The following is a 26908-nucleotide window of genomic DNA, read 5'->3' on the forward strand; positions in this document are numbered from 1 at the left end:
TCACTTGTCTGTTATTGATACTCTCAAATAGCTGGCCTAAAGGTACAAAGCAGATTTTGGTAAGGATGTTTTTATAGAATCACTTGTACACTATATCAGTCAGAAGTTTGTACCACAAGATCTGCATTTTCAGGAATTAGTAAGCTATATTTCCAGTCTTCTGCTGTAAATAGTGTACGTCCACATAATTAGCAACTGAATTGGGCTTTCGCATTACATTCTATTCAAAAATTTGTCACAGTTTTATTTCAATCACAAGGAATAACATCATTTCCAACATCAATCTCTGATTTATACTTAAATATCATCTATTGAACTTTGATTCAGTTGTTATTTGAAACAATTACAATAAATCAACCTTGTATTACCTTATCGATGATGTTGAAGAGACCACAATACTTAAAGAAGACCTTCATTTCTTCCAAAGCATCTACTGCAGCCTTTTGTTCACACAATCTGGGATCTGTTAGCAGTTGATCAATCAATTGTGCACCACCTGTAGCACAAACAGTTACAAGTTATTGGTGTTTTGGCATTTCCAAAGTATGACAGTGCCTTCTGTTTAATAGTTAAAATTAAGACATATCATACCAGTATATTGATGGCGTAAATACAGCTATCTGATCTGTCAAGATGTGATATTGCCTGGCTGAGATGTGAAGAGAGCAGTGGTACATTCGCAATATAGCATGGTAGGCACACATGAGATCTCTGCAGGGGCGAAAATCCTTTTTTGACATCCCATGCCAGAATTTCGATATACTATTATGGTATAACAGCAACAAGTCATCGTTGATGACACAGTCCCCACTTGTTAATGGGTACTTTAATTACAAGTCCTCTGAGAGGAAAGAGTCCTCTTCATTAATTAGGTCTGTAATTAAAAATACTGCCGTACAGATGGGGCTTAATGGCCGAGAATGAGTTCCATGGTGGTGAAAACAAAAAGCCAATGTAAGCCGCCATTCTCATTACAAAAGGTCATTAAATGAGTCAATTAGTAACTAATTCACAAGATGTTGCCAAACATGTTTGCATCCTATCATAACACTGACAGATTATCACCGGTACCAAATTTCATAAAGTTTGATGCTGTGCTTCTGGTATTCACCCTAAAAACAAAAATTCATTATGTAAATGCGAAGTAGCCATTAATTTAAATGAAACAACAAAGTGTCATTGAATTGTATTCACAACACTATGAGATCTGTACCAAGTTTCATCAAATTTAACGTAGTATTTGTGGATACATCACTCTAATAAGGCAAGTTCATTACATATGCATTTAGAAATTAATTAACATGACACTGATAAATGTTTTAATTCACTGTTAAAGCAATGTGAGCTTAACATATGTACCAAGTTTCACGAAATTTGATGTAGTATTTCTTGACATATCAGCATAATTATGAATATTCAATAATTGAAATGATACTGCTACATGTCATGAAACAAACAGACATGCATATTTATGATGTATGTCAATGTCCTTGTACCAACTTTGAATAGAATTGATTGAGACTTGCCTAAGTTATGGCTCTGGACATGAAAAAATAGCGTCAATGACACTGTGCTCACATTTGGTTACACATGGCAAGCCAGAGTGAGTGTATACACAATATTGAGGTATGTAATTGTCTCACAACTGACATTGTACGAGCAGAAGTACGGCCTCGTACTTTCACAGAACGAGTGACGTAATGTACCCATACTTTCAAAATACGAGTGACGTACAATGCTGGTTTATCATACACAGCAAGATTTTGACGTAAGGCCGTAAAATTCATAAGTGAAGCTGCGGTTTGTATTAGGAACTATTTTTAGACCCCCTCCAATCTTGAACTCCAAAATCCGTGCGGCTTCTATACGCACATTTGTCTGGACTCATCTACGTCATGTTGAAAATTGCCAGCAAGGAGACTATTATTATGCAAATGACCACAGCTGCATTTCTCCGCAGTAGGGAGACTAAGTTATACATTTTCTCAGCTTTTCTCCTCTTTCTTTCGAATAAAGATGATAAACCCTTGCACTTCCAAGCCTTAAATAATTGTACACGCCGCTGTCCCACACAAGTGCGGTGCTGTCGGCTCCAAGCTATGTTTCACACGCTGCATGCCTGCCAGCTAATTTATGCATACGTTTGCAATAACCTCAGGAACAGCTGTGCGGGCCTGCTCATGTTCCGTCGATCGATATTTTTAGAAATCTGGAGACGTGGCACATCACATTTTTATTTTAATAGTTTACAAAAGATGTAAGAAGCATTGATTTTGTCGAAAATTCTGAAAAAATATAGGAAGATTTTATCGCGAACACATTTTCACTTGGGGTCGACATGGGGTCGCAGCCATGTTGCCTCAAACTTATGTCTGTCTGCACTCAACACTCAAACTTTCGAATATGAACCTGTAAAATCGAGGTCATTTTGTCAAACTTCGGCGAAATTTAAGCCTATAGACAAGATTACATCTAGGTAAGGTAAATTTACTGAAATTTGATCGACAAATAATCCTGAACTTGAACGTGACAGCTCGCCTTCTCCGGGAAGTCAAGCATCAAGCTGTCCATACACAGCTGCCCATATTGCTTGGTTTATGAGATTGTTTTCAAGCGACGGCGGTAGAGCGTACGGGGCTCTGGATATGAACCTACCACCGGTGTAGCTGTAATAACTGTTGCGTTGTTTTTTCTTGAAGTTTTTTTACATTTAACCTGCCATATTCCTTCAAATTACAACGAGATTTTTTTCGATCACACAGCCATGTATTTCGATATGTCACTCGCAAAAGTACGCTGAACACAGACAGGCTATAGAGAAATACTGACATTACGTCATGTGTCACTTGTACGGTGAAATTGCGGCACATTACGTCACTCGTAATTTGCTCGTACGAGCTCATACGTCTGCTCATAGTTCGTCCGTTTTGAGACGATTAGATAAATGCAATATTTAATAGCTTTTGGACCTTGAACTTGTGATATTCATAGTCAAGTGCCTTTGAAAAAAATTTAATGTGTTGTGATGATGGTTGGCAACTGTTGCAACCATTGATCACACACACTTAAACAATACCATGCAACCTAGTATATCATAATTAGTGTTATTACACCTCACTCATTCAGCGTGCACTGCCATTGGTTAAACACGACTCACGTGACATGTAAAAGAACATGATAATGCCCTCTGCGAATGTGATGATGCCCTCTGCGAACTTGATGATGCCCTCTGCATTTGATATTACATGGATGACGTCATTTTACTTACTGCGCATCCTTTCTGCGCAAAACAAATTGTCGTTCGCTTGTTGTACTTTGCAGTTGGCAACTTATGGCTGCGAAACGTCATGCAGAGCTGTCACCGGCACAGTTAGACGGTATTTTGATGCAAGTAAACAGCAAACGAACGAAAATGGCAACAAGGAATGCAATTTCTGTGTTCAGCGACTATGCAAGCAACAAATTTGGATACGCCACCGAGGAGATCGGCAAACTTTAGCAGCAACCCTAGACTCGGCACTGACAACATTTTACGCTGAGGTCCGGACTCGGAAGGCGAACTGTACTCGAAGAAGTCTTTGTGTTTTTGTTTCTTTGCATGTTTGCTTGTTCGGTGTAATAAAAATAATAACACATGAGAGCTTGGGCAATATCACTCAGATATATGTAACCGGTTTCATACTCTCAGATTTAAATCACTAATTACAAAACTTTATTTAATATGCAAACGAGCTGTTTATTTGCTTGACACAGCTCAACACTTCATGGGACAATAAGATATCTATCAGATCAACATATGTAGCATGTTTCATCAAATTTAATGCTGTAATGTTTGAGTAATATCACTAATTACAAAGTTCATCAAATATTCAAATGAACCTTCAATTAACTTGACACTTCTCGATGCTTCATGTAACAATTAGATATCTATCAGATCAACATTTGTAGCACGTTTCATGAAATTTAATGCTTTTATTTTGGAGTAATATCACTAATATTTCAGAAAATTTGGAAAATTATGTCACAGAATGTCCTGTTTTGGCGGTTTGTTTTGAACCAGTCACCCTCTCAATTGCCCATATCCAGTTCCACCTGTACAGGGGACGCACTGCTATGTTGTAAAAGACTGGTAGGATAACACTCTCACTACTTAGCTTTGACTTCAAATTTTTTATCAACGGAAGTTTAATATTACTCAAGTGTTTTTTACAGTTTCATGTTTTTTCCTATGAAGCATTTGTTTAGCAGGCGTATTGGTCTGTCATACAATTGATGTCAGTAGAATTTGGACTTGGCCAAAGTGAAGAGGCTATGGCGACACGCTTCTTCCTCAGTCAAACTGTTCTGTTTCAGTATGCATGTCTTAAATAAGTATTAACAATTACATTCTGGTATGGGTTTTTTCTGCACACATGCTACTTATGATTTTTAAAAAACTATCATTACTTAGAAGGCTAAATTGACACAATTTGTTATATCTGATTCACACGCGATCCTGTTTGACAGCATCACACTGGCACATTGAGGTGAGAGATTTGGCAAACACAACAGTAGAGTTCTTCCATCTTGCATTGTCCCCATGACATGCAAACAGTTTCACGACAATGACAGTAGATACAGAGGTTACAAAAAAGTAGATGAAGCCATAAATGACATTTTAGTTTTATGTATGACCTAAATATATTTAAACATTTTTGTTTCTAACTTTACATCCAGTGCTCTTTATGTTCAACAAAGTGAGTCACATGATTATTGATCAACTGGCTAAGGTACCTTTGCTATAGGTTGGGGAATCTTTCACTTCTTAGCCATAATAACCAACTTTTCTCCATCCATTTTTCCAGGTACAAATTATGATCATATTACTTTTTCTTATAACTTTACTAACCATTACCATGTATTTGACAGAGAGTCTTTGAAATCTTCAAATCATTAAAGAGACAAAGTCGCCCATTTTTCATGAATTTTGTTTGATACGAGATACTACTGATATTGTCTGACCTGTTCCCCGATACTGATTGAATGGGTGACCATGCATATATTTGACCCCAGTTTTAAACACAATACATGAAACCATGGCGAAAATGAATTAATGGTCATGACCATTAATTCATTTTCGCCATGGTTTCATTTAATTCCTCCAAAATCAGGATCGAATATATGCATGGTCACCCATTCAATTAGTATCTTTCAACATGTCAAACAATATAAGTAGTATCTCGTATCAAACAAAATTCATGAAAAATGGGCGACTTTGTCCCTTTAATTAATTGTGAGTACTTACCATTCAACTTTACATAGTCACCAATTTTATCAGCAGTTACTGCATCAAGCCCTTTCTCATCAACCATTTCTGACCGTACATCACCCCAAAATGTCTACAGAATACATAAATTAATGAACAAAATCATAAAATATGCCAACTTTTCGTGTACACATATATCTATGTTGACAAAAAAAGAAAATTTTGCATCACCAGTTATGGTGAAAGATATGAGACTATTCCTCTGATTCATTGGAGTTTCGGGAAGAATAATTCTACATTGATTTCCTTGCCAACTTCAGAGAACAGCTCCTCTCAAGTGGGTTGAAACTGGAATGCAAAGTATTGTCAAAGGAGTGATCCAACTTTTCAAAGCATACACAAAACTTGAGTTTGATGTTATATTTTGCACTTGTGCATGTAACTATACATCTTTTCTGCTCAACTGCTCTAACGGGCACCATTGATGATGTCACAAATATGGACGCAGTCCTTACAGAGGTTCTTTCATCAAGCCATGATTTTTTTCACTCTCATATTCATCTGTTAGGCCATTTAAAGAAAATTCTTTGTTTGCCGTCCACAGATTTTGAAAACCTATTAGTCAGCCAGCAAAAAAATAACAAACAGAAAAAACACAACATAAATCAATCCCAGAAACTTTAACTTTCTATTAATCAGTTTATTATTCACAAGTATTAAAACTCAACTATTACATTTACAATGCACTGTTTTATGTGCTCTTCATTAAGCACGTTGAAAACAATGCAAGGAAACACAAGCTATATTACAACAGACATAGTTAGGTGACTGTGAGTCTGAACAAATTCCATAACAAACAATGGCAGTAAACATCATACCAGTACAACAATGTACCACATGTACAGTGTGACAGTAACCAACTGGTTGTGTTATGAAGATATAGTTTGTCCCTGATGAAAGTTTAGGTACTAGGTACAACATGTACATTATGAATTTCAAAATGTTGAGGTTGTTTAGTGATGATTGTACATTACATGTATGATAAAAACCTGAAGGGCCTGATGATTCTGTTCCATCAAGGATGTACTGTTGGTGCAGCCAACTACACATAGCAGTCAGACATCCTTCACCTGTTTGACTTCATCATTGAGTTTTCTACATAATATTTGAGGTATTTCAAGGTATCAAAAACAGAGGAGTGAGGGACAAAGTGCGGGACACGCAAACTGTAATTTATGGCACTCTGAGGGACGTCCCGCACTGTGTAAAATATGGGACTCTGAGGGAACGTCCCGCAGAGAGTTAAAAACTGGACTCTGAGGGACGGGGGCGCCCACTACGATGTGCATTGGTCCGGTACGCGCTGACGCGTTACTTTTCAGTTTGGCTTTTTCGTTTGCAATGGATCGCCAACAGCGTCCTCGGACATTTTGAATCCCGCCAACAGAACGTGAAAAGAAAGATGAAGCTACGCCAGGAAATCGCTTCCAACGTTTATTTCGTTTTTAGCAAAATTAGAAGAAAATATAACTTTCTATGTAGCCCATTCATCATTATGCCCTGTCTGATGTGGCGCTTGGATTGCCACCACTGTCATGGCGAGCAATGGTATAATATCACAAGCAGATCGTGCCTCGAAGTTTATCGAAATGCTTTTACGTAAAATCTGTATGGAGACGTAATTTCTCGTGTGAACAGATTATGACATAGCAACCACAGTCCTAGCCTTGCGTACAGGTCTGTGTGTTCCCGGCGTTATACGGCCTCTCACATGTAGTAGGCCGTATATTGCCGGGAACAGAGTAGAGTAGATCGAAACGCAAACGGGGTGTTATTATAGGAAAGGCAGTGACTTATTTTAAATCTGAATAAAATGCTGTTTCTGGTTGTGTAAGTCTGTCGATCGAAATATATATTTTGTTCCCAGTTGATTAATCATGGGAGAGGGCAGTCTAGATCTCCCCTTTATGGTTTGATATTTACTGACTCGTTCCTTCTCATTTTGGTCAATCGATGAAAGCATTTTCGTCTTCCATATTTCAATCTTACTTTGACCAATGTTATATCCTGACCTATAGTGTCATTAGTTTTGACCAACGTACAAAGACGTTGCCCATGCGCCCGGTTGACGAGATATTTTGCAAAACTGTGAAGAAATATTTGAACACGTACGACCATACTGTATGCATGGGGGCCCGGGACACATCGATGTCAGTCTTTCCGGACTGTTTACATGTAGCTTAGGGGATATCAAAGCAGATGAATCAGTCAGTTTAATAAAAAATAACTTTTCGGACATATTTTATGTCAATTTTGTCAATGTCGGACTTTTGATTCGATTGAGAAACCAGAATCACCTACAGAGATGTCTGTATTAAACACGGATGCACAATTCGGAATAGTTTGTTGTGCTACGTCGGTCTCAGTCTTGGTGTCTCTCCCATAAATTTTCGAATCTATAGGCCTACACTTGTCGTTTCGATTCACAGGTAGCGGTACACCGATGACCAGATATTGTATGTTCTTAAAACTAGTCTATATAAAGCAATTTTACGACACTCTTTGTCATCGTGTCTCCCCGTGAACGTCCTTGAACCTATGGACGTGACCATTGTTTTTCTGCGCCCATTATAGTGTAAACACCTGCTCGTTCCCAGCAGAGTACTTTTTTAAAGTTCTGCACATCATTGTACACTGTGTGTGTAAGCCCTAAACATTGTTCAATTATGGAAAGGTATTAGTAAAGAATAAAGGGTCGTTACAGTTGCAAAAATTGCGAGAAAAACGGCATGTTTTTTCTAGTACTTTTACAGTTCTGTGCTTTCCGTCCCTGTTACTCAAATAGAATAGTCATATTCACAAGCGCTATCGTTTTAAATCACGTCCAGGATGTGCTGTTGATTTTCATTCTTTCGTGCAATTTCATTCGTTTGAAGCAATTATCCTTTCATATGACTGCTCTGTGGGACTCTTCTGGATATGTGTTTTGGATAAAAAGAACTCTGCAGAGAAAGACATAAACTTCGACGGTGATAGGTATACAATATCGGTTTGATGTGAGATTACAAGTTATTTTAGAAGTTCTCAAAACCAGTAAAAATAATTCTGCGCACCACTTATTGATAGTGTCTTCTTGTGAACGTCTTTGAATCCGTGACCGTGACCATTGTTTTTGAAGTGTTCGACGGTCGATGATCGGTAGATTAATAAGGACATATGTCACTGAACTATCGTGTGATTATTAGCATGGTTAGGTAATAGACGGTGTTGTAGAGGCTATGCGGCGAAAGTCCACGGCCCAAGGGAGCATGAGACGTACATCGCATGCTTTCTTACAACGAACGAGCCATCGGTTTCCATAGCTACTACGTGAAATCCGGCCTCACCGATGTCCCTGTCCTGATTCGGAGAACAACTTTCAAGCTGCGTGTTGAGGTTCAGATGTCCGATTTTTTTCATATTCAAAAGGCTTATTGATTTACAGAGAACGCCCGTCTTTTCTTTAGCTTTAACTTAGCACATGATGGCAATTGAAAATTCAAAGCCAAATAGCCAGTGGGAAAAAAATCGACGACTCGCTCTCACCAGCGGTCGCAATGAAAAAAAAAAATCGAAGTCTCTGAAGTCGGTATCATTGCTGCTCCATGTTTATTGTTGGTTGTACGGCCAGTTTGAAGTCAAAGACTTTCTTCACGGTAAAATTCATATAATTACCATACCGCGAAGTTCCCTGTGCATTTCAATATGTCTATTTGGAAGCAAAAGCGTCACGGACATTCGATCGATGGTGATGAACTTTCTCCAGGCCGTGACATGTCACCAGTTACGAACTTTACCGGTTTTCGATACGAAAGATGCAATATATTATCAGCGTTGTTCACATTGTGTTTTGAGTCTGATATCGAATATAACAGGAAAAAACTAACGATTAGAGTGACGACAGAGACCATGCCCGATACGGGAAATTGACATCAACTTTTGCATTGAGCAGTGACTTCGGACTAATATATAAATGTCGAAAATATAAAACATTGAAAATGCCAGAGAGAGAGAGAGAGAGGGGGGGGGGGGGGGTTTACGCTGTCGCGAACTGATTATACTCTTTCGGATATGACTTCGGTATAGACGATACACGGACATCGAAAATGTACACCTACTTTCCAGAAATTCGACAAATCTTATAATAAGAGTAGAACATATCCAAAAGTGTTGGTTGAAGTAAATCTTCAGATGTTGGTTTTCCAAAGTTAGACAATACTTACAGAAATATGGTCGTCATAGTCTTCTCTTAAAAACTATTTTTCTTCAACACCACGTTTCTTATGATCGGTGATGTCATTTTTTATTATTTTTACAAACTTTCAATGCATCAAACGCCATTAGACTATCACATATGCCTTTGGAGTTACAATATGTTTCCAGGGTTGGCACGCGATGTCAACTTACGCGTCGTCCGTCGAGCGGCCGGTGCAGTGTCACAGATCGCTCCGTCTGTAATCGCGGCCACTTTTGATGTGACACCCACGTGCGTTTGCGGATTTTTTGTTACCTAATTTGTCGACCTCACAAAATTTCACAGTCCATGCTTTGAAGTAGTCTCAACATGGCAACATGTCATGTCTCGCGTAAATTTCATCCTCGTCGTTCCAATTATTCAAGACTGCCCATAGCATACAGCCCCAACACGGGAACACGCAACTCTCTTCACCTACACGCCTTTTGATAAATTTTCACGTAGTACATGCAGTTTCAGCGACCTGCAGCGCAATGTTTAGTAAGCCCTATCTCCATGGGCCTGATCGTGATTTTGTGCTATACCAATGCACATCGTTGGGGGCGCCCCCGTCCCTCAGAGTCCAGTTTTTAACTCTCTGCGGGACGTTCCCTCAGAGTCCAATATTTTACACAGTGCGGGACGTCCCTCAGAGTGCCATAAATTGCAGTTTGCGTGTCCCGCACTTTGTCCCTCACTCCTCTGTTTTTGATACCTTGAAATACCTGAATATTTACTTATTACAAACATTATGTAATGTTTTACAAAAAGTGCAAGGAATATCTTTAATCTTAACTTTGTTTTTGTCTGTTTTGTCATACAGGTTACAAAGTCAACCTAATTCCTTGATTTGTCACCTTCATCATCATGATCATCATCAATGTCTGAATTGACAACACAGACAGTGTAATAATAATGGATTGTTCTGCTGCTGGTGGCCAGATACAACCAAAATGGAATGAAATTTTATTTGTGTTTGCAACGGAAAACCAAATTTTCTTTTTCTCTCGGTGTAATCAAGACAACATTACACTAACCTTATCAAGTTTATCAATAGAAGAGCATATGGTCCTGAATTTGTCTTCCGGTACTCCACAACATAACATCATACCATCAAGAAATTTGCGGTGGTTTACCTACAAGAGACAGTATAATTTTTGTGAGTTATTATCTTCCACAAGTTATACTAATATATTTGTTAGATTATAAGACTCTATTAATTATGCACATATCTAGTTCTAGGCAAGCTAATGGAGGTTGAGGTCTACCCAGAACATTGTAGATAGCTCTACTTGACCGTGGCATTAAATCAATCTTAGACAATATTCAATCACATCTGTACGAAAAAATATTAACGTACATAAATGTCATGTCCTTCAACGGGTAATTTTTTGTATATAGCGATAACTATAGCAGAAACTTTTTGGACAAAATGTCATGTGACAAGGATGACCTTCAACTTCAATTTCACAAATATACCCATAGGTCATCAGATATGTGCAGATCTATTTCTCTTATTGCTCCTGTGCAGCGAGATGTCTCAAAACCCAGTCATTGCTGCTGTGCAGCAATATTTACACTTGTTATACCGGTATAAAGTGGTAATACAATGACAGCAGTCAAAGAAAGTATTTTAATTTCAGCTTATTACATATTTGTATACTTAATAACTTTTAGATTTAATCTGTGGTGAATATTGTTCATGATGTTGACAGTTTCAATAAAGTTGCGAACATGTATTAGCAGAAGTTTAAATTTACACACAATTGCAATATATAATGAAACACGTGAGCATTTTCAGTTCACATCTGGTTCATGGTTGTCACTCGATGAGTCATTTACCCATACAACACCATGGTTCTTACTCACTGTGTCAGTTACCTTTACACCACCATGGTTTTCACTCACTGTGTCATTTACCCATACAACACTATGGTTTTCACTCACTGTGTCATTTACCCATACAACACTATGGTTTTCACTCACTGTGTCATTTACCCATACAACACTATGGTTTTCACTCACTGTGTCATTTACCCAGACACCACCATGGTTTTCAATCACTGTGTCATTTACCCATACACCACCATGGTTTTCACTCACTGTGTCATTTACCCAGACACCACCATGGTTCTCACTCACTGTGTCATTCACCCATACACCACCATGGTTCTCACTCACTGTGTCATTTACCCAGACACCACCATGGTTTTCAATCACTGTGTCATTTACCCAGACACCACCATGGTTTTCAATCACTGTGTCATTTACCCAGACACCACCATGGTTCTGACTCACTGTGTCATTTACCCAGACACCACCATGGTTCTCAATCACTGTGTCATTCACCCATACAACACCATGGTTCTCACTCACTGTGTCATTTACCCATACACCACCATGGTTCTCACTCACTGTGTCATTTACCCATACACCACCATGGTTCTCACTCACTGTGTCATTTACCCAGACACCACCATTGTTCTCACTCACTGTGTCATTCACCCATACACCACCATGGTTCTCACTCACTGTGTCATTTACCCAGACACCACCATGGTTTTCAATCACTGTGTCATTTACCCAGACACCACCATGGTTTTCACTCACTGTGTCATTTACCCAGACACCACCATGGTTTTCACTCACTGTGTCATTCACCCATACAACACCATGGTTCTCACTCACTGTGTCATTTACCCATACACCACCATGGTTCTCACTCACTGTGTCATTTACCCATACACCACCATGGTTCTCGCTCACTGTGTCATTTACCCAGACACCACCATTGTTCTCACTCACTGTGTCATTCACCAATACAACACCATGGTTCTCACTCACTGTGTCATTTACCCATACACCACCATGGTTCTCACTCACTGTGTCATTTACCCATACAACACTATGGTTCTCACTCACTGTGTCATTTACCCATACAACACCATGGTTCTCACTCACTGTGTCATTTACCCATACACCACCATGGTTCTCACTCACTGTGTCATTTACCCAGACACCACCATTGTTCTCACTCACTGTGTCATTTACCCATACACCACCATGGTTCTCACTCACTGTGTCATTCACCCATACACCACCATGGTTCTCACTCACTGTGTCATTCACCCATACAACACCATGGTTCTCACTCACTGTGTCATTCACCCATACAACACCATGGTTCTCACTCACTGTGTCATTTACCCATACACCACCATGGTTCTCACTCACTGTGTCATTTACCCATACAACACCATGGTTCTCACTCACTGTGTCATTTACCCATACACCACCATGGTTTTCACTCACTGTGTCATTTACCCATACACCACCATGTTTTCACTCACTGTGTCATTTACCCAACACCACCATTGGTTCTCACTCACTGTGTCATTCACCCATACAACACCATGGTTCTCACTCACTGTGTCATTTACCCAGACACCACCATGGTTCTCACTCACTGTGTCATTCACCCATACAACACCATGGTTCTCACTCACTGTGTCATTTACCCATACACCACCATGGTTCTCACTCACTGTGTCATTTACCCAGACACCACCATGGTTTTCACTCACTGTGTCATTCACCCATACAACACCATGGTTCTCACTCACTGTGTCATTTACCCATACACCACCATGGTTCTCACTCACTGTGTCATTCACCCATACACCACCATGGTTCTCACTCACTGTGTCATTTACCCATACACCACCATGGTTCTCACTCACTGTGTCATTCACCCATACACCACCATGGTTTTCACTGACTGTGTCATTTACCCATACAACACCATGGTTTTCACTCACTGTGTCATTTACCCATACACCACCATGGTTCTCACTCACTGTGTCATTCACCCATACACCACCATGGTTTTCACTCACTGTGTCATTTACCCAGACACCACCATGGTTTTCACTCACTGTGTCATTTACCCATACACCATCATGGTTTTCAATCACTGTGTCATTTAATATTACCAATACACCACCATGGTTTTCACTCACTGTACCATTTACCCATACAACACCATGGTCCTCACTCACTGTGTCAGTTACCATCATGTTTCTCACTCACCGAGTCAATTACCAGTAGAACACAATGGTTTTTGAGACGTTTTACAGTGGGCACTTAAAAGTACACTCTTCAATAAACTGAACTTATGTCACGCCTATGGACCTGCACACTAAATGAACACAAATAAATAAAGACATGCAAATATCCATACATATACATCCATATATACACCAAATTCTTATATGATTTCATTGGCCCGCCATTATCCATGATATACATTTTGTGGCAAATGGCAGCTAACATATTAAAAATTAGTACCAATACTTGTTTTTTTTCAAACAAATTCAATTCTGAATTCTTTACAGAATTTTATTATTCTACTAAAGACAAGTTGTCAGACATTTGACAGTATGAACACTTACTTTGATGACAAAGTCTCCTAACTTGAGTTCTGTGAGAATTTCAGCCACAATCTTAACAACTTCTGCATCAGGTATCATAAGATCATATGCTCCAGCAATATCAAAATCCTTTGGGGATAAAATCATTATTTATGTTATTGGAGTGATTTCATTTGCACTGATCGACTATTGAATTTGTGAGTGACAATAATAGCCTCATCTAAATGTATGTCCTGATATTTGATCAAAGGCACTTGATATAAAAATACCGTCAAGGACACAATAAGCTCACATTTGGTTTGAATTGGTCCATACAAAATTCTATGTTGATGTTTTGACAATGATTTCTGCACAGTACAACTAGAATAAACAAGGATGAAAAAAGCAAATAAGATCTGCAACTTAGGGACTGTAGGTCAACTTTAGAAACACACATATCTTATATAGCAATGGGACAAGCAGATCCTACATACGTTAACAAATGTCAAAGAATCGGGTAAAAAAAAATTTTTCACACCAAAATTTTAGTGCAACATTTAATCAATTTTTAAGAACTTTTCTGTAATTTTTCTGATAATTTTAGACCAAATGAACACAGCATTTCATTGGCCAAAGTTTTTCATCAAAATTTTGGCAAAAATCTGACAAAAATTGACTTAGGTATATTTTATAGGGCGACAAAATTGACTTTGGCACTTAAACGGTTAATGCTATCTCATCTCAAGTGAGCTAACCAGAAAAACAACAATGACAAAAGCAAATGAGGTCTGCAACTTAAGTACTGGAGGTCATCTTTAGGAACATGCACATCAACTTCTATAGCAATGGGACAAGCAGATCCTAAATACCTAAGCAAATGTCAACAGAAAATTTAGCCACAGGTTTGACAAAAAAGAAAGGTGGAAGAGTGGGGAAAAAATAAAGAGTGAGGGAAAAAAGTACAAAGGATCTGGTAATGCTACCTCATCAATCTTCTAGACCCTACCCCCTCCTGAATATCAAATGTTCCACCACTTGGTATTGACCATGTTTACATAAAGAGCTACGGTGGCCAGATGGAAGGAAACAACTTGGGGATTTTTTAATTAATGCTACCAGTGCTATCATTTGAATGTAAACAGCACTTAAATTAGTTACAGATAGTGAAATGCCTTCCACTGTGCGGGTTGATTATGACATCTGGAATTATCCTGGATCCAAATGTCTCATCATGTCAAGATATGAATCACATTGTGTAGTATCATCTTATATCGATATCAAAGTCCTGAAATCCCTTATAAACAATCATCCTTGAAAGGTGCAGAACATAATTTTGTATCTTTGACAGTTTTTATCACTGTATTACCTTGCCTGACTTTCTTTAGCCACTGACTTCGAAAAAGCTGTTCTGTGGGAAAACGGTAAACTAACACCGTTTTTGTTCTTCCTTACGTCATTTTTGCACCGTACTGCACAACAGTCAATCATTTTTCCTGCTACTGAGCATTAAAAAAGTTGTAACATGCAGAACTGCACTACTACAGTCATAGACGCCAATGCTACGGTAAGCTGTCACACACGTTCGTGTATCGCCGATGACATCACACACACTCCTCCCATGAGCCCTTTCACGCCCATGGGATTCCGAGCTTATATTCATAAATGTTTTCTACTTCATCATCTCTTTTTGTTGTGCTGTAGTCATCAGCGCGTGCAAGTATGTGGCAAATTTCCTGCATTTTATTCAAGGGTGATTTTAGAAGGAATAAAAGGTTAAGTCGCTGGACTTAGGTTTCCCTTTAAATATGCAAATTAGGAATCCGCTAAAGTGAAATGCTCAATGACTTTCAATACTGTTAACTCATAGTATCTTCAATATACATACCAAGATTCGTCAATTTTGATCAAGTCAATTCAGATATATATCCCTAATTGGGAAAGTTCATTAAATATGCAAAGGTATCTCCATTTTTCTAATATCATTAATTATGCAAATGAGAAAGAGTAAGCAAGCCACACACACCAAAATCTAATAAGTTCTTGCCATTTGCAAACTGAATCTGTAAACCAGATTTGATTCTGGTCTGCCGAGCCGTTTTGAGATATTTGGCCCGCAGACAGACAGACAGACAGACAGACATCGCTGCCACATCTCATATGTGTGATCAAATGAACAAAAACGGCTCAACTATCAAATCCAGGAAGTAAGTGTATGGAAAACATGTACTTACACATTGATAAAACTCTCTAAATCTTCCCCTCGTCATGGCAGGATTATCTCTTCGATACACTTTTGCTATATGATATCTTTTGATATTTGATATCTTCTTCATTGCGAGATATCGAGCAAAAGGTACCTAAAAATTTTGCGTTAAGGACAAATAACAGTAAATGACAATTCATGTGAATCAAATAGTTAATTCAACGCTTCTATTCATGATATCCAATCTTCTGCTGTGACGGGTACATGTATGTAAGGGTATCGCAAATCGACAAGTGCGGGGCCAAAGTGAGGGCTCTCACAATACAAGTGCAAGCAAATGTGAGGGCTTGAAGTGAGGTGTCTGTACATTATTAGTGCTGGTCAGCTTTTATTTCATCACCTTGGTCGAATGAAAACTTACAATCAAAGTCACTCCTAGAACCGCCATACAATCTTCACGTAGGTACAGTGCTGTGTGAGCGAACAGCTGAGTGAATTCATCAATAAAGCCCCCAATGGAAATTATTGAAACACACCTATTTCCAAACATTAAGAAGTTGATATATTTGTCCAAATAAAATATGAATAAGATGTTTTGTATTCATCTTTACATCATGGAGAATAGAATATTATATCTGGCTGAGAAGAACTTAATTTTCAAGGTTTTAAAAATCGGTGAGTGACTGATTGGGCTGGTACAATCCGCAGATTCAAAGTGCTGATCAAAGTGAAAGGGGACGTGAACACTCACTGATGGGTATACATGTCGATAGTGTTATGTCAAAAACGGGAGTCACCACCATGATTAGGTTATTTAGTGTCAATTGACATTGAAACGGACCAACGATAGCACACAATAACAAACAATCTAGGTCAAGTGTGATATGATCAGGTCACTACAGATCATAGCATCCTGTGAAACTATGGTTTCTATCGTGATTTGGCGAATAGGCCGAGTAACTAAGTGGACGAGCATTGCAGATTGAAGACTGCATTTAGAATCACGTACTGGTACTTTAAAGGCCTGTGTTGGAACTAGATTGTCTATCAGAAAATTTACCCACCAGATTACAATTTCAGAATTCTAGAACGTGCAAAGCAACATGCATACCAGTACGTGACCAACGGAGAACCAGGCTGAAATCAAGGTGTAAGAAGGACAAAAGCGTGATGTCAATTTATTGTAATTTAAAACTGAACAGGCATGCACTTAGTATACATAGGATTTTGCTATAATTAGATATAAGCCAATGTCACTGGTGTGGCTCTACTGTCGCCAAATGCCACTATGATCTGAGTGAGCAGAAGCTTCCTAATCACACTTTGGCATTGTGTACGAATGGGACGTTTGTTAATAGCAACGTGCATAGGAACAAGTATCAAGGAAGTTCAAAAAAGCATGCGATTGCCCATATTTGGACACTGGGTGTGTGTGATACATAAAAAAAAATGCATGGATGTGAGGGTGCTTTCCCCAATAGCTTTATACAGGCAAGTGAATGTAGGTATATGATACTTATACCTACTGCTACGTGCTTACACAGCTTATGCTGATCATGCTTTTCTAAGTTCCAAAGCGATGTAGTTGTAAGTTTGAAAATGAAACGTCAATGAGAAAAAAATGCCACCAGGAAGAGACCATAGATGTCTGGAGTTGCCAGTGTAGTATATATATAGAAAGAGGGGGTCTGCCTGGCTTTTTATGTAAGCTTATTAACATTATAAATTATCCTTAAGGCAAGTGAGACGATGATGAGATATGAACTACAGTTTCCCGCAGTTTTGTGGGAGTGACCATGGTTGCTAGGAGAAGAAGTTTATATAGTTGCTAACTGGTCCTCGTTAATTGGGATTAGCTAATAAACAAAGCCTACTTCTGCTAGCTTCTGGATCAATTACACTCACTTCCCTTGTAGGGAAATAATATGTTCAATGTTTGATATGTGGGAGTTTGCAAATCATTTTTTGAGTCCCTAGTCTAGGGGTTTGTAGCAAAAAATCACTATCTCAACCTGAATTTCCTCTGGCCTGCCAGTGAAGTTAATGGTTTCATGCCTGCTCTACGACTGCAAAATGTAGCCAGAAAAATTGTGTCGGGGATAAAGACTTTGCCTAAATTAACAAAACTTGGGAACCAAAAAACATAGCGAGATGATACTCCTTTCTATGCCTTACTGGTCCATGACTAATGGCAGTCAAGTGAAAATCAAACTTATCTCGAGGAGAAAAATATTTCGAAGTTATTTTGAATGAGGAATTGGCTAACCAAGATCACATTTTGGAATGACTAGTGATTCTTGAAGCTGGTAACATGGTGTTGATATTGAATTTCAGATAATCGTTTTTGAACCAGATATGAACTGAAAATGCTAACGTTTCATTATATATTGCAGTTGTGTGTAAATTTAAATTTTTGCCACAAGTTTGCAACTTTGAACTATGTTACTCATGATCTGACAAACGTTATAGAAAAAGAGTTGAATGGGAGATGTTTTCATTCATTTGCTCAGTCGAATCATAGTTGTGGTGTCTCTGTCTTTATTAACAAGTCTATTTGTGATAAGGTTTCATTTAGTGATGCTGATCATGACAAAAATGGCAGGTTTATTTTTCTCAATTGCCATTTCAAAAATACTTTTCTTTGGTTAACATTTATGCTCCTAACATCGCAAAATCCAGAATTGCTTTCTTTGATGAGATTTCTTGCTTATCAGAGAAGGATCTCCACAATATTGTAAGAAGAGGTGACTTCAATACTATTCTTGATGCTGATGTAGCCTGATCCGCTTCCATCGCCCACTCTCACAAATAGTATTTTGAATGTCCATGACCTTGTTGATGTTTGGCATTTGTGTAATCCAGCAGCCTGCAAAATTGACCAGTTACTCTCACAATTTTGCTGGTTACTGTTTTGAAAATTTGGACTCTTTCATCGCTAAAATATTTTTTACCTTCTGTGCTATCAAACTATGACAACGGGTTTTATGTGAAACAAAGTTAGTAGATGATTGCCTGAGTAAAAATCAGAATTGCAATGGACAATCCTATTGGCTACTGCAATGGACAATCCTATTGGCTACTGCAATTGCTGACCCCTATGTGGTAATCTTTATATCCGCCAATGAAAACGTGCATACTACACCTGTCGGCCCTCATAAGCTCAATTCAAAATGACGGAAACAGAGGGAGAAGCGTTCGCGAGGTCAAGCTTCGCTGAACGATCTTGGGTTTTTAAAGCGCACCAAGGAACAAGAGAAGAGTAATTACGTTGACGGTAATGGCCTGATTTTTTCTTATGAAAAAACTTCTCAATTTATTACAGTTTGAATTTTACTAGGCTAACATGCATTGCACTGCTATAGGCATCAATACAGCTGGAGGTATAATATGAACTGCTTTTCGGTCTATCCAATAAGAATTTGCCCTGAGTGGTTTAAAATACGAGCAGGCCTTCAAACTCACTTCAAAAACGATCGTCAGGTTAAATTCGTTATGTGAGCTTCTGAACGTACAAATTTTCATATCCAATATCAAGGTTCTCACTTTAATTCTATTTGTGAAATATGGTCACCAGAATCAGTTTTAATCATTATTGATAGATAAATTATCATTTTTACCTCCAAAATGGTATTAATGTTCTACATTTACCTATTTTGATACCAAACATCAGGGTTCTTAATGTAAAGCACAACATAGTACAATAATGAAAAGTTTATCGTTTGTAGCTCACATGTTCACACACGTAAGCTTATGTCGCAGCGATGTCTGTCTGTCTGTTTATCTGTCTGTCCGTCTGTCTGTCTGTGTGCTCGATATCTCAAAAATGGCTTATCAGATCAGAATCAAATCTGGTACATAGATTCAGTTTGCAAATGGCAAGAACTGATTAGTTTTTGGTGGGTGTAGCTTGCTTACTTTTTGCTCAATAGCATAATTAATGATTTTAGAAAAAACAGATATACATTGAGAACTACTGCACACAATTTGATGAGATTTGCTACAAATATTGATTACACCAAGATATATCAGCAGTGAGAACCATTAAAGTGGCACTCCCACTTGGTAACATTTTTAAAGCACAAAATTTCTTCTAATGCCAACGGTCGATATTTGACGTGGCGACTGTGCATGGATAGCTAGATATCAATATAAAACTTGTCATTTCCCAAGTGTATTTTTCACATCTCAAAGTTTTACGATTGTTTCTGATTATGACCCGAAATCCCACAAAGGTTTGTTGTTGTGCTGATTGACGATATTCTAGGGAGTCCATAATAAGTTCGAACGACACAATTAATTTACCTCCCATGGCAAAGACTTTATATACAGCATTATGCCTTTACCTCAGGTAACTTTTTTTAAAAACTTCTCCTTAGTTTCATTATTCTCAATCAGTTGTCAGGCGGACATATATCCATACATACATACAGATGCACCGACTCACCATATAAGCTCTTTTTGGTATTTTACATACATATCAAATATGAGCTAAAAAATTCACTACAATTTTTACAAACTTGACTGAGGTCATCCCAAGGAACATAGATACCAACTTTAAAAGCAATAGGACAAGCTGTTTCAGAGAAGATTTTTTGACTAAAAAATTACCCCGAAAATACAAACATACAAATTTCATCCAAAGTTGTACACACCTAATTTAGAATACCTAAAAGAACCTAGATATCAAATTTCAACCAAATCTGTCAAACAGTTGCTGAGTTTTAGCAGTTTGCAGGATTTTTCCTTTTTTTACCTCATTTGCATACATACATACATACATACATACATACATACATACTGACGCCGGACGGATACTCATCCCAACAGCTTCTACCGACTAAGTCCAAAGAAGCTAAAAATTGAAAAAAAAATAATTGAAATTTATATTTGCAAAATTGAAAAAAACACCAATCCAAATAAGTATATCTCAATAATCATTCCAAACGGCAATACAATTTGATTAGACGTTCTTCCTCACATGAAAATCTTGACAAATGCTGGACAATTGACAACAAATGAAAGAAAACGGTGGTTACTTAACATACTCTACATGTAATTTTTTATCATTGATAGCTAATAAAATGTTATGATTTTAACAAGATAGTCAACAATCAACAAATTACATTTTCCATATCAATACATCTGGCAAATAGTATTGAATGTCTACAATAAATGAAGATGTATTAGTGCATGCGTTATTAAACTTGCAGCAAAAGAATGGACTCATCAAGGATACAGTGAGATCATAACGAAGCGACAATAGTTCACCACCTTGATCAGCCAAGTCATAAATTAATTTGCTGTCTTCACCATATTTTCCGGTTAAAGTTTCCTGTAGAAAAGCAAAAGAGAAAAGTAATAGAACTTGCACTCAGATGATGACTTGGAAGGGGCAGAGATAACATGCTAATAGTTCTAATGGAGTGAGTCTGTTGGATTATACCAGATACCTTTAACTTCTTTAAATACTCATATCACTCATCAACTTTTATGTTTTGTGATGGCAGGATGTTTTCAGAACTAATCACTTACAGTGATTGTAGGCGTGTACAGACCTAATGAAATACGTTTTCAAGCTTGAATTGTCCAGAGCTAAGTTAATTCACCCGCTGGTGCACTTGCTTGATTTTACTTGCCCAAATGCTAAATTCACTAGCCACGGGCGTCGGGTGATAGGAATTTTTGAGCCCTGTACTGGCTAATGAATTGCAAGTATTTATTAGGCCAAAAAACAAAATTGTTTCTGGTCATGACTTTCTCTCAAAAATGGTGTGATGACGCGGATTTCTTTTTTTTTACACTGGAGTCATTGTTATTGTCAACTTTCCATGCGGGTTTGCATATATCAGTGTTTAAATGCAGTTATTCATCCCATGTTTTAACGAACTTCCTCTTTCTGTGGATGATTTAAAGTTTGGTATCCAAACAAACTGTGCATGTTGGATAGATATCTCTGGCTGCTTCCCCTGATACAATATCATCTGCACCACAGTGGCAGCAAATAGCTGGGAACGCTGATGATGAGTAGTATGGTATTTCCATTGGTGAGGAACATTCCAAGTCATGTCTGACATGAGCTCTTTCAAGGATATGGTTTATTTGTCCATCTGGAACGAAATGATTGATATTTGACCCACATGTGAAATATACATCATCATGTGCTGCATCCAACAACTGCAACTCATGTTGTTTCAGTTTCTTGGCACTATGTAAGACTCTTGGCTTGTCACATTGCACTGCACTGTACGTTGAACTCTGCAAGCTGTCTGAGCACTTGGATTAAATGGCAAATTATGGCCACTGTCAGCAGACTTCTTTGCATGCAAGGATGGCCTCTCTTTCTCTGTAGTCATAGTACCATACACAGCATCAAATGGCTTGAAGTGAACTCCAGTGTCATCTAGGACAGGATCCGGCAAACGATGGACTTGATCAAATACATCACTGGGCAATCTTGTAGGTTTGTGAAACTGGCAATCTCTGTCTGTGCATTTCAAAATGCTGAGTGCATATTGTCTTTCAGTGACATGCTTCTCATAAAATACTTTCACCTGTTGCCTTTCTTGTAGGGCTCTCTTTGGCATACCAACTACCACACCATCATCAATAGCAGTGATATGGTCCAACAGTTGTGTTATTTCTTCTTCTGTTGCACTCTGAAATATGCTGAACTTCTCTTCTTTCAACTCCAAGTGTTGTATGATGGATGACAACAATGATACTGGTTGCTGTATACTATCAATGACATCATCCTTGAGCTGTGGATTCTTTGTTGCGGCTTCTCTCACATCCTTCATGCTGTTACACTTTTTTAGGTGCTTTTCTGAATCAGCATTCATCTCTTTTCGCATCACACCAACTGCCTGCAGACCAATGTTCAGCACTGACATTATACGTTCTGCTGGATTTTTCCAGGAATGGCCGGGTGGTGTACGCACAGCAATTACTGCATCCAAGTCATCCTTGATAAACATAGCTATCAAGGAAAGCTGTACAGAGGCATAGGTCAGTCTATGATCAGCTCCACCATCACTATAAAAAAGCCTCATAGGTGCATCATTCTTCACACTATTAAGCACTTGACTAAGTTCTGTGGCGTGGCGCTGGGGTGATGAAGCTTCAAATGTACTGCACTTGAGACCAACAAATACCTTTCCACGATAAAAGCTGTCGATTATAGACTTCGGCACATCCACAATCAGAGAAACACTTGGAGTGATAGTCAGTATTGTGAAATCATGGTCGGCCACAGCAAAGGTCTGGTTGATACGAACTATCACTTGCTTCCCCCGTCAACAGCAGCCACTGGTACACCAGGTTCACCAACTTTCACCTTATGTTTGTCATCCAGGCAGATGAGAGACATGTGATCCCGGAAGTAAACTGGCATTTCCTTCAGATAGCAGAAGTGTCCTGAAGCATAATGACAATCTATGTGTGCTTTTCTAACCTGTCGCTGCTGAACCATGTACTTTACTTCTAGCAGACCAGTGTACTGCAGTGATGCTTTGGTGTATGGTTTTTTTGGCCAAAACTGAAGCCGTAACCACTGCTTTGAGGGAATTGGCGTACCATCTGGACACTTCGTTTTTACCTCTTCATGGAGATGACGCACACTCATTGCAGTTGCCAAGTAGCTGATAGTTTCATGACGTCGTTCATGTACAGCTGTCTCTTCCACATTATTGATGTACTCTGCAGTGACTTCCCAAAACTTTCCACAGACAGGAGGAAGTCCAGAGTTGAGGGTATGAAGATCACAGACAATCTTTGGATCACCTAGTTTTATCATGAGCTTCACCCTCTGATCAGCCTGTGCTTCAAGTTGTCTTGTAGGGGCAGCAGAATCATTTGTCAACAAACAGTACATTTCCCTCAGATGGTTTCACCTTAGCAAGAGTTCCAATCATGTTGGCAAACTCTCTTCTCATTTGTCGTGTATGATATTTTGGAGCCAATTTTTCTGTTTCTACAGTAATCTGGGCAGTTTTGGTCTTCACCAATTCAGGGGATACATCTACTGGTTCTTTCCATAAGAAGTGTTGGTTTCCATCTGGTGCATAGGTAGAGGGTACTGATTTAATAGGCAAACCTGTTTGTTTCAGTGCTTTGGCGTTCAAATCGTATCTTTCTGTCCAGTGGCAATAAATCATTCAACCAAACAAACTGGAAAAAATCCTTCTTCTGGAGGGCTGTAACAAATGGCTGTACCAATTTAATTGTCTTCAGGGAGGTTGCAGTACTAGTTGGCAGGTTAAATATCCCAATAGCATCCTCAAGTTGTCTGATCTGCATTTTTAAAAGGTATAAAACATATACTAAATATTTATGTTTTGTTATTCAATGCAAACACTTTTTTACAAAATCAGGATATCTCATTTTCCAAAATATAATTTTTTCATCACTTATCATGAAATTGTTAATGGAAAACAACTTAATTACATACATCAAAGTAAAAGGAAAGAGTAAAAATATCTCACTGGTTGTTCTGCCTTATGATGAGCTGATGAAACTTCTGCTTGTTTGTTGAGGTAAACAGCATATTTGTTGAATGCCATTGCCAGTGACTTTGTTCCATCTTTGACTTCTTTCCATTCATATTTAATGATCCATGACTGAAGAAATAAAAGAATACCAAAATGATTAAAATACAGGTACAACACCAATTCAAAACACACACAAAACACATACACACAGTCCATAATGCTGTTTTTTTCTGAACCACATTTCCCTTACAAGTTTACCTGTGTGACATATAAAAATAAGAAAACAAAAATCAAAATGATCTCCATTTACTATATTGTCCCACCCTTACTTCCTCTGCAAATATGACTCGGAAATAAATGAATACAAAAAAATAAATATCTAACATAAAAAGCTGCAGTATCTCATCTGCAAAACCAAAACTCTCATTTTCTTCAATCTTCTGAATAAATATATTTCCTCTTGCCGTGCATTTGACTTACAGCTTACTAAAGACACTGAGTATTTATATAGAGATTCAAAAATGGCATTCTATCAAAACTACATATGAAGGGAACCCCACAAAAATAGAAATTTAGTCGGCAGGAGTTTCATTAAGAGCCGGCAGCCGACGAAATTGACCGGTTACTCTCACGATTTCACCAGCTACTTTTCGGAAAATTTGAACTCTTTCATAGCTAAAATATTTTTTACCTTCTGAAATGATACGGACAAGTTCCACAAGCTGTGTAATCAAACTTTTCAACGGCTTTTATGTGAAAAAAAATTTAGAAGACGAGAGACTACACTACTACTCCGATCGCCTTGTACTACGATGCGGTCTTGCGTATAACGCCTTAATAAAAATCGGAATTGCAACAGACGATTCCATTGGCTACCTGAATTGCTAATTCCTATGTGGTGACCTTTATATACGCCAATGAAAATGTGCATACTACACCTGTCGCCCGTCGTTAGCTCAACTCAAAATGGTCGATGAGCAAATGAAGACGGAAGCGATTGCAAGGTCAAGCTTCTCTGTACGATCTTCGGTTATGAAGTGGACCAAGAAACAAGAGAAGGATAATTACGTGGATTTAAACTGTTTTCGAAGGCAATGACCTGATTTTTTTTCTCATGAAAAAACTTCCCGATTACAGTTCGAATTTTAGTAAGCCGACCTGTGTTTCACTGCGGTAGGCGTAAATGTGACTGAAGGTATATAGGTAATAACCAGCTGGACGTACGTATGATATGTACTGCTTTTCGGTCTATCCACGCCAATAAGAATGTCGCCCAGAGTGGTTAAAATATGATCAGACCTCTAAATTCACTTCAAAAGCGGTTGTCAGGTTAAATCCAAATATGAGCTTCTGAACATACAAATTTTCATAATCCTATATCAAGGTTCTTACTGTGCATACCCATATGGTCAAATAACTTTGAGGGTCTTTGATTCTATTTGCGAAATATGGTAATGATTGTCATTTTTTATCATTATTGTTATATAAATTATCGTTTTTACCTCCCCAGTGGTATAAAAGTTCTTCATCTACACATTTCCATACCAAATATCAGGGTTCTTAATTTTTTGCATATCATTATACATTAATGACAAGTTTCTCATTTTCTGTGCTTAAAATATGAGTGTTTCCTCCAGGATGGCATCAACAAGGGGGATTTCCCCCTTTACCGGAAAATTTCCGGGGCATTTCACCAGTTCATGTGTTCTACTTGTACCTCTAAGGTGTGACTGGCACCATTTCACTGGGGGAGAGTGGTCCCCCTTGACAAATTATTTGAGGGTGCCAACATTTCAACAGAGGGGGAATCCTCTATCCCCCTGTCTAGATGTAACACTGTATAATACCATCTACATATCAAATTTATATCATTAATAATAGTGAATTATTATAGTTTACCTCCTAAAAGTATAGACGCTCTAAAGACTTCTGTTTTCTTTGTTCAAAATATCGTCAACATTACCACATTTTATCATTTTTAATTATGAATTATCATATTTAGGCCTAATCTCCCAGGAAAATGGCTTTTATGACATGAAAACAATTGCCCTGGAACATTGCTGACAATTCTCCGTAAAATACTAGAAATTCAAGTGACTCTGAGCTGTAAAAAGTGAATTTTAGCTCATTTTTCAGTATTTCCGGCCTTCGTCGGGAGGAGGAACACCCCTCCCAGACCCTCCCCCGACGACAACCACTTTGTGGTCATGGCAGCTGCAAGCCGCCTACTTTTCCATTCTGGCCCCCTACTTGAAAACTTAATGAAACCCCTGGTCGGCAAACATTTATTTA

At 38.3% G+C, this 26908-nt stretch overlaps 1 protein-coding gene across 2 annotated transcripts in view; it reads right to left on the reverse strand.

The window, feature by feature from the left end:
* Nucleotides 1–26908, reverse strand: part of LOC139130347 (histidine--tRNA ligase, cytoplasmic-like) — a 79286-nt gene that overhangs the window by 30254 nt on the left and 22124 nt on the right. Inside the window, exons 2-8 of one of the 2 annotated variants that reach the window (XM_070696114.1) lie at nt 24611–24745; nt 21367–21462; nt 16159–16284; nt 13970–14077; nt 10556–10654; nt 5285–5378; nt 369–496 (exon numbers count right to left, since the gene is read on the reverse strand). In XM_070696114.1, the coding sequence (XP_070552215.1) occupies nt 369–496; nt 5285–5378; nt 10556–10654; nt 13970–14077; nt 16159–16284; nt 21367–21462; nt 24611–24745 (786 nt within the window). The remainder of the gene's footprint in view (nt 1–368; nt 497–5284; nt 5379–10555; nt 10655–13969; nt 14078–16158; nt 16285–21366; nt 21463–24610; nt 24746–26908) is intronic. The other variant, XM_070696113.1, reaches the window with a different exon arrangement.

This window comes from Ptychodera flava, chromosome 4 (assembly GCF_041260155.1).
Source record: "Ptychodera flava strain L36383 chromosome 4, AS_Pfla_20210202, whole genome shotgun sequence".
Taxonomy (NCBI): Eukaryota; Metazoa; Hemichordata; class Enteropneusta; family Ptychoderidae; genus Ptychodera; species Ptychodera flava.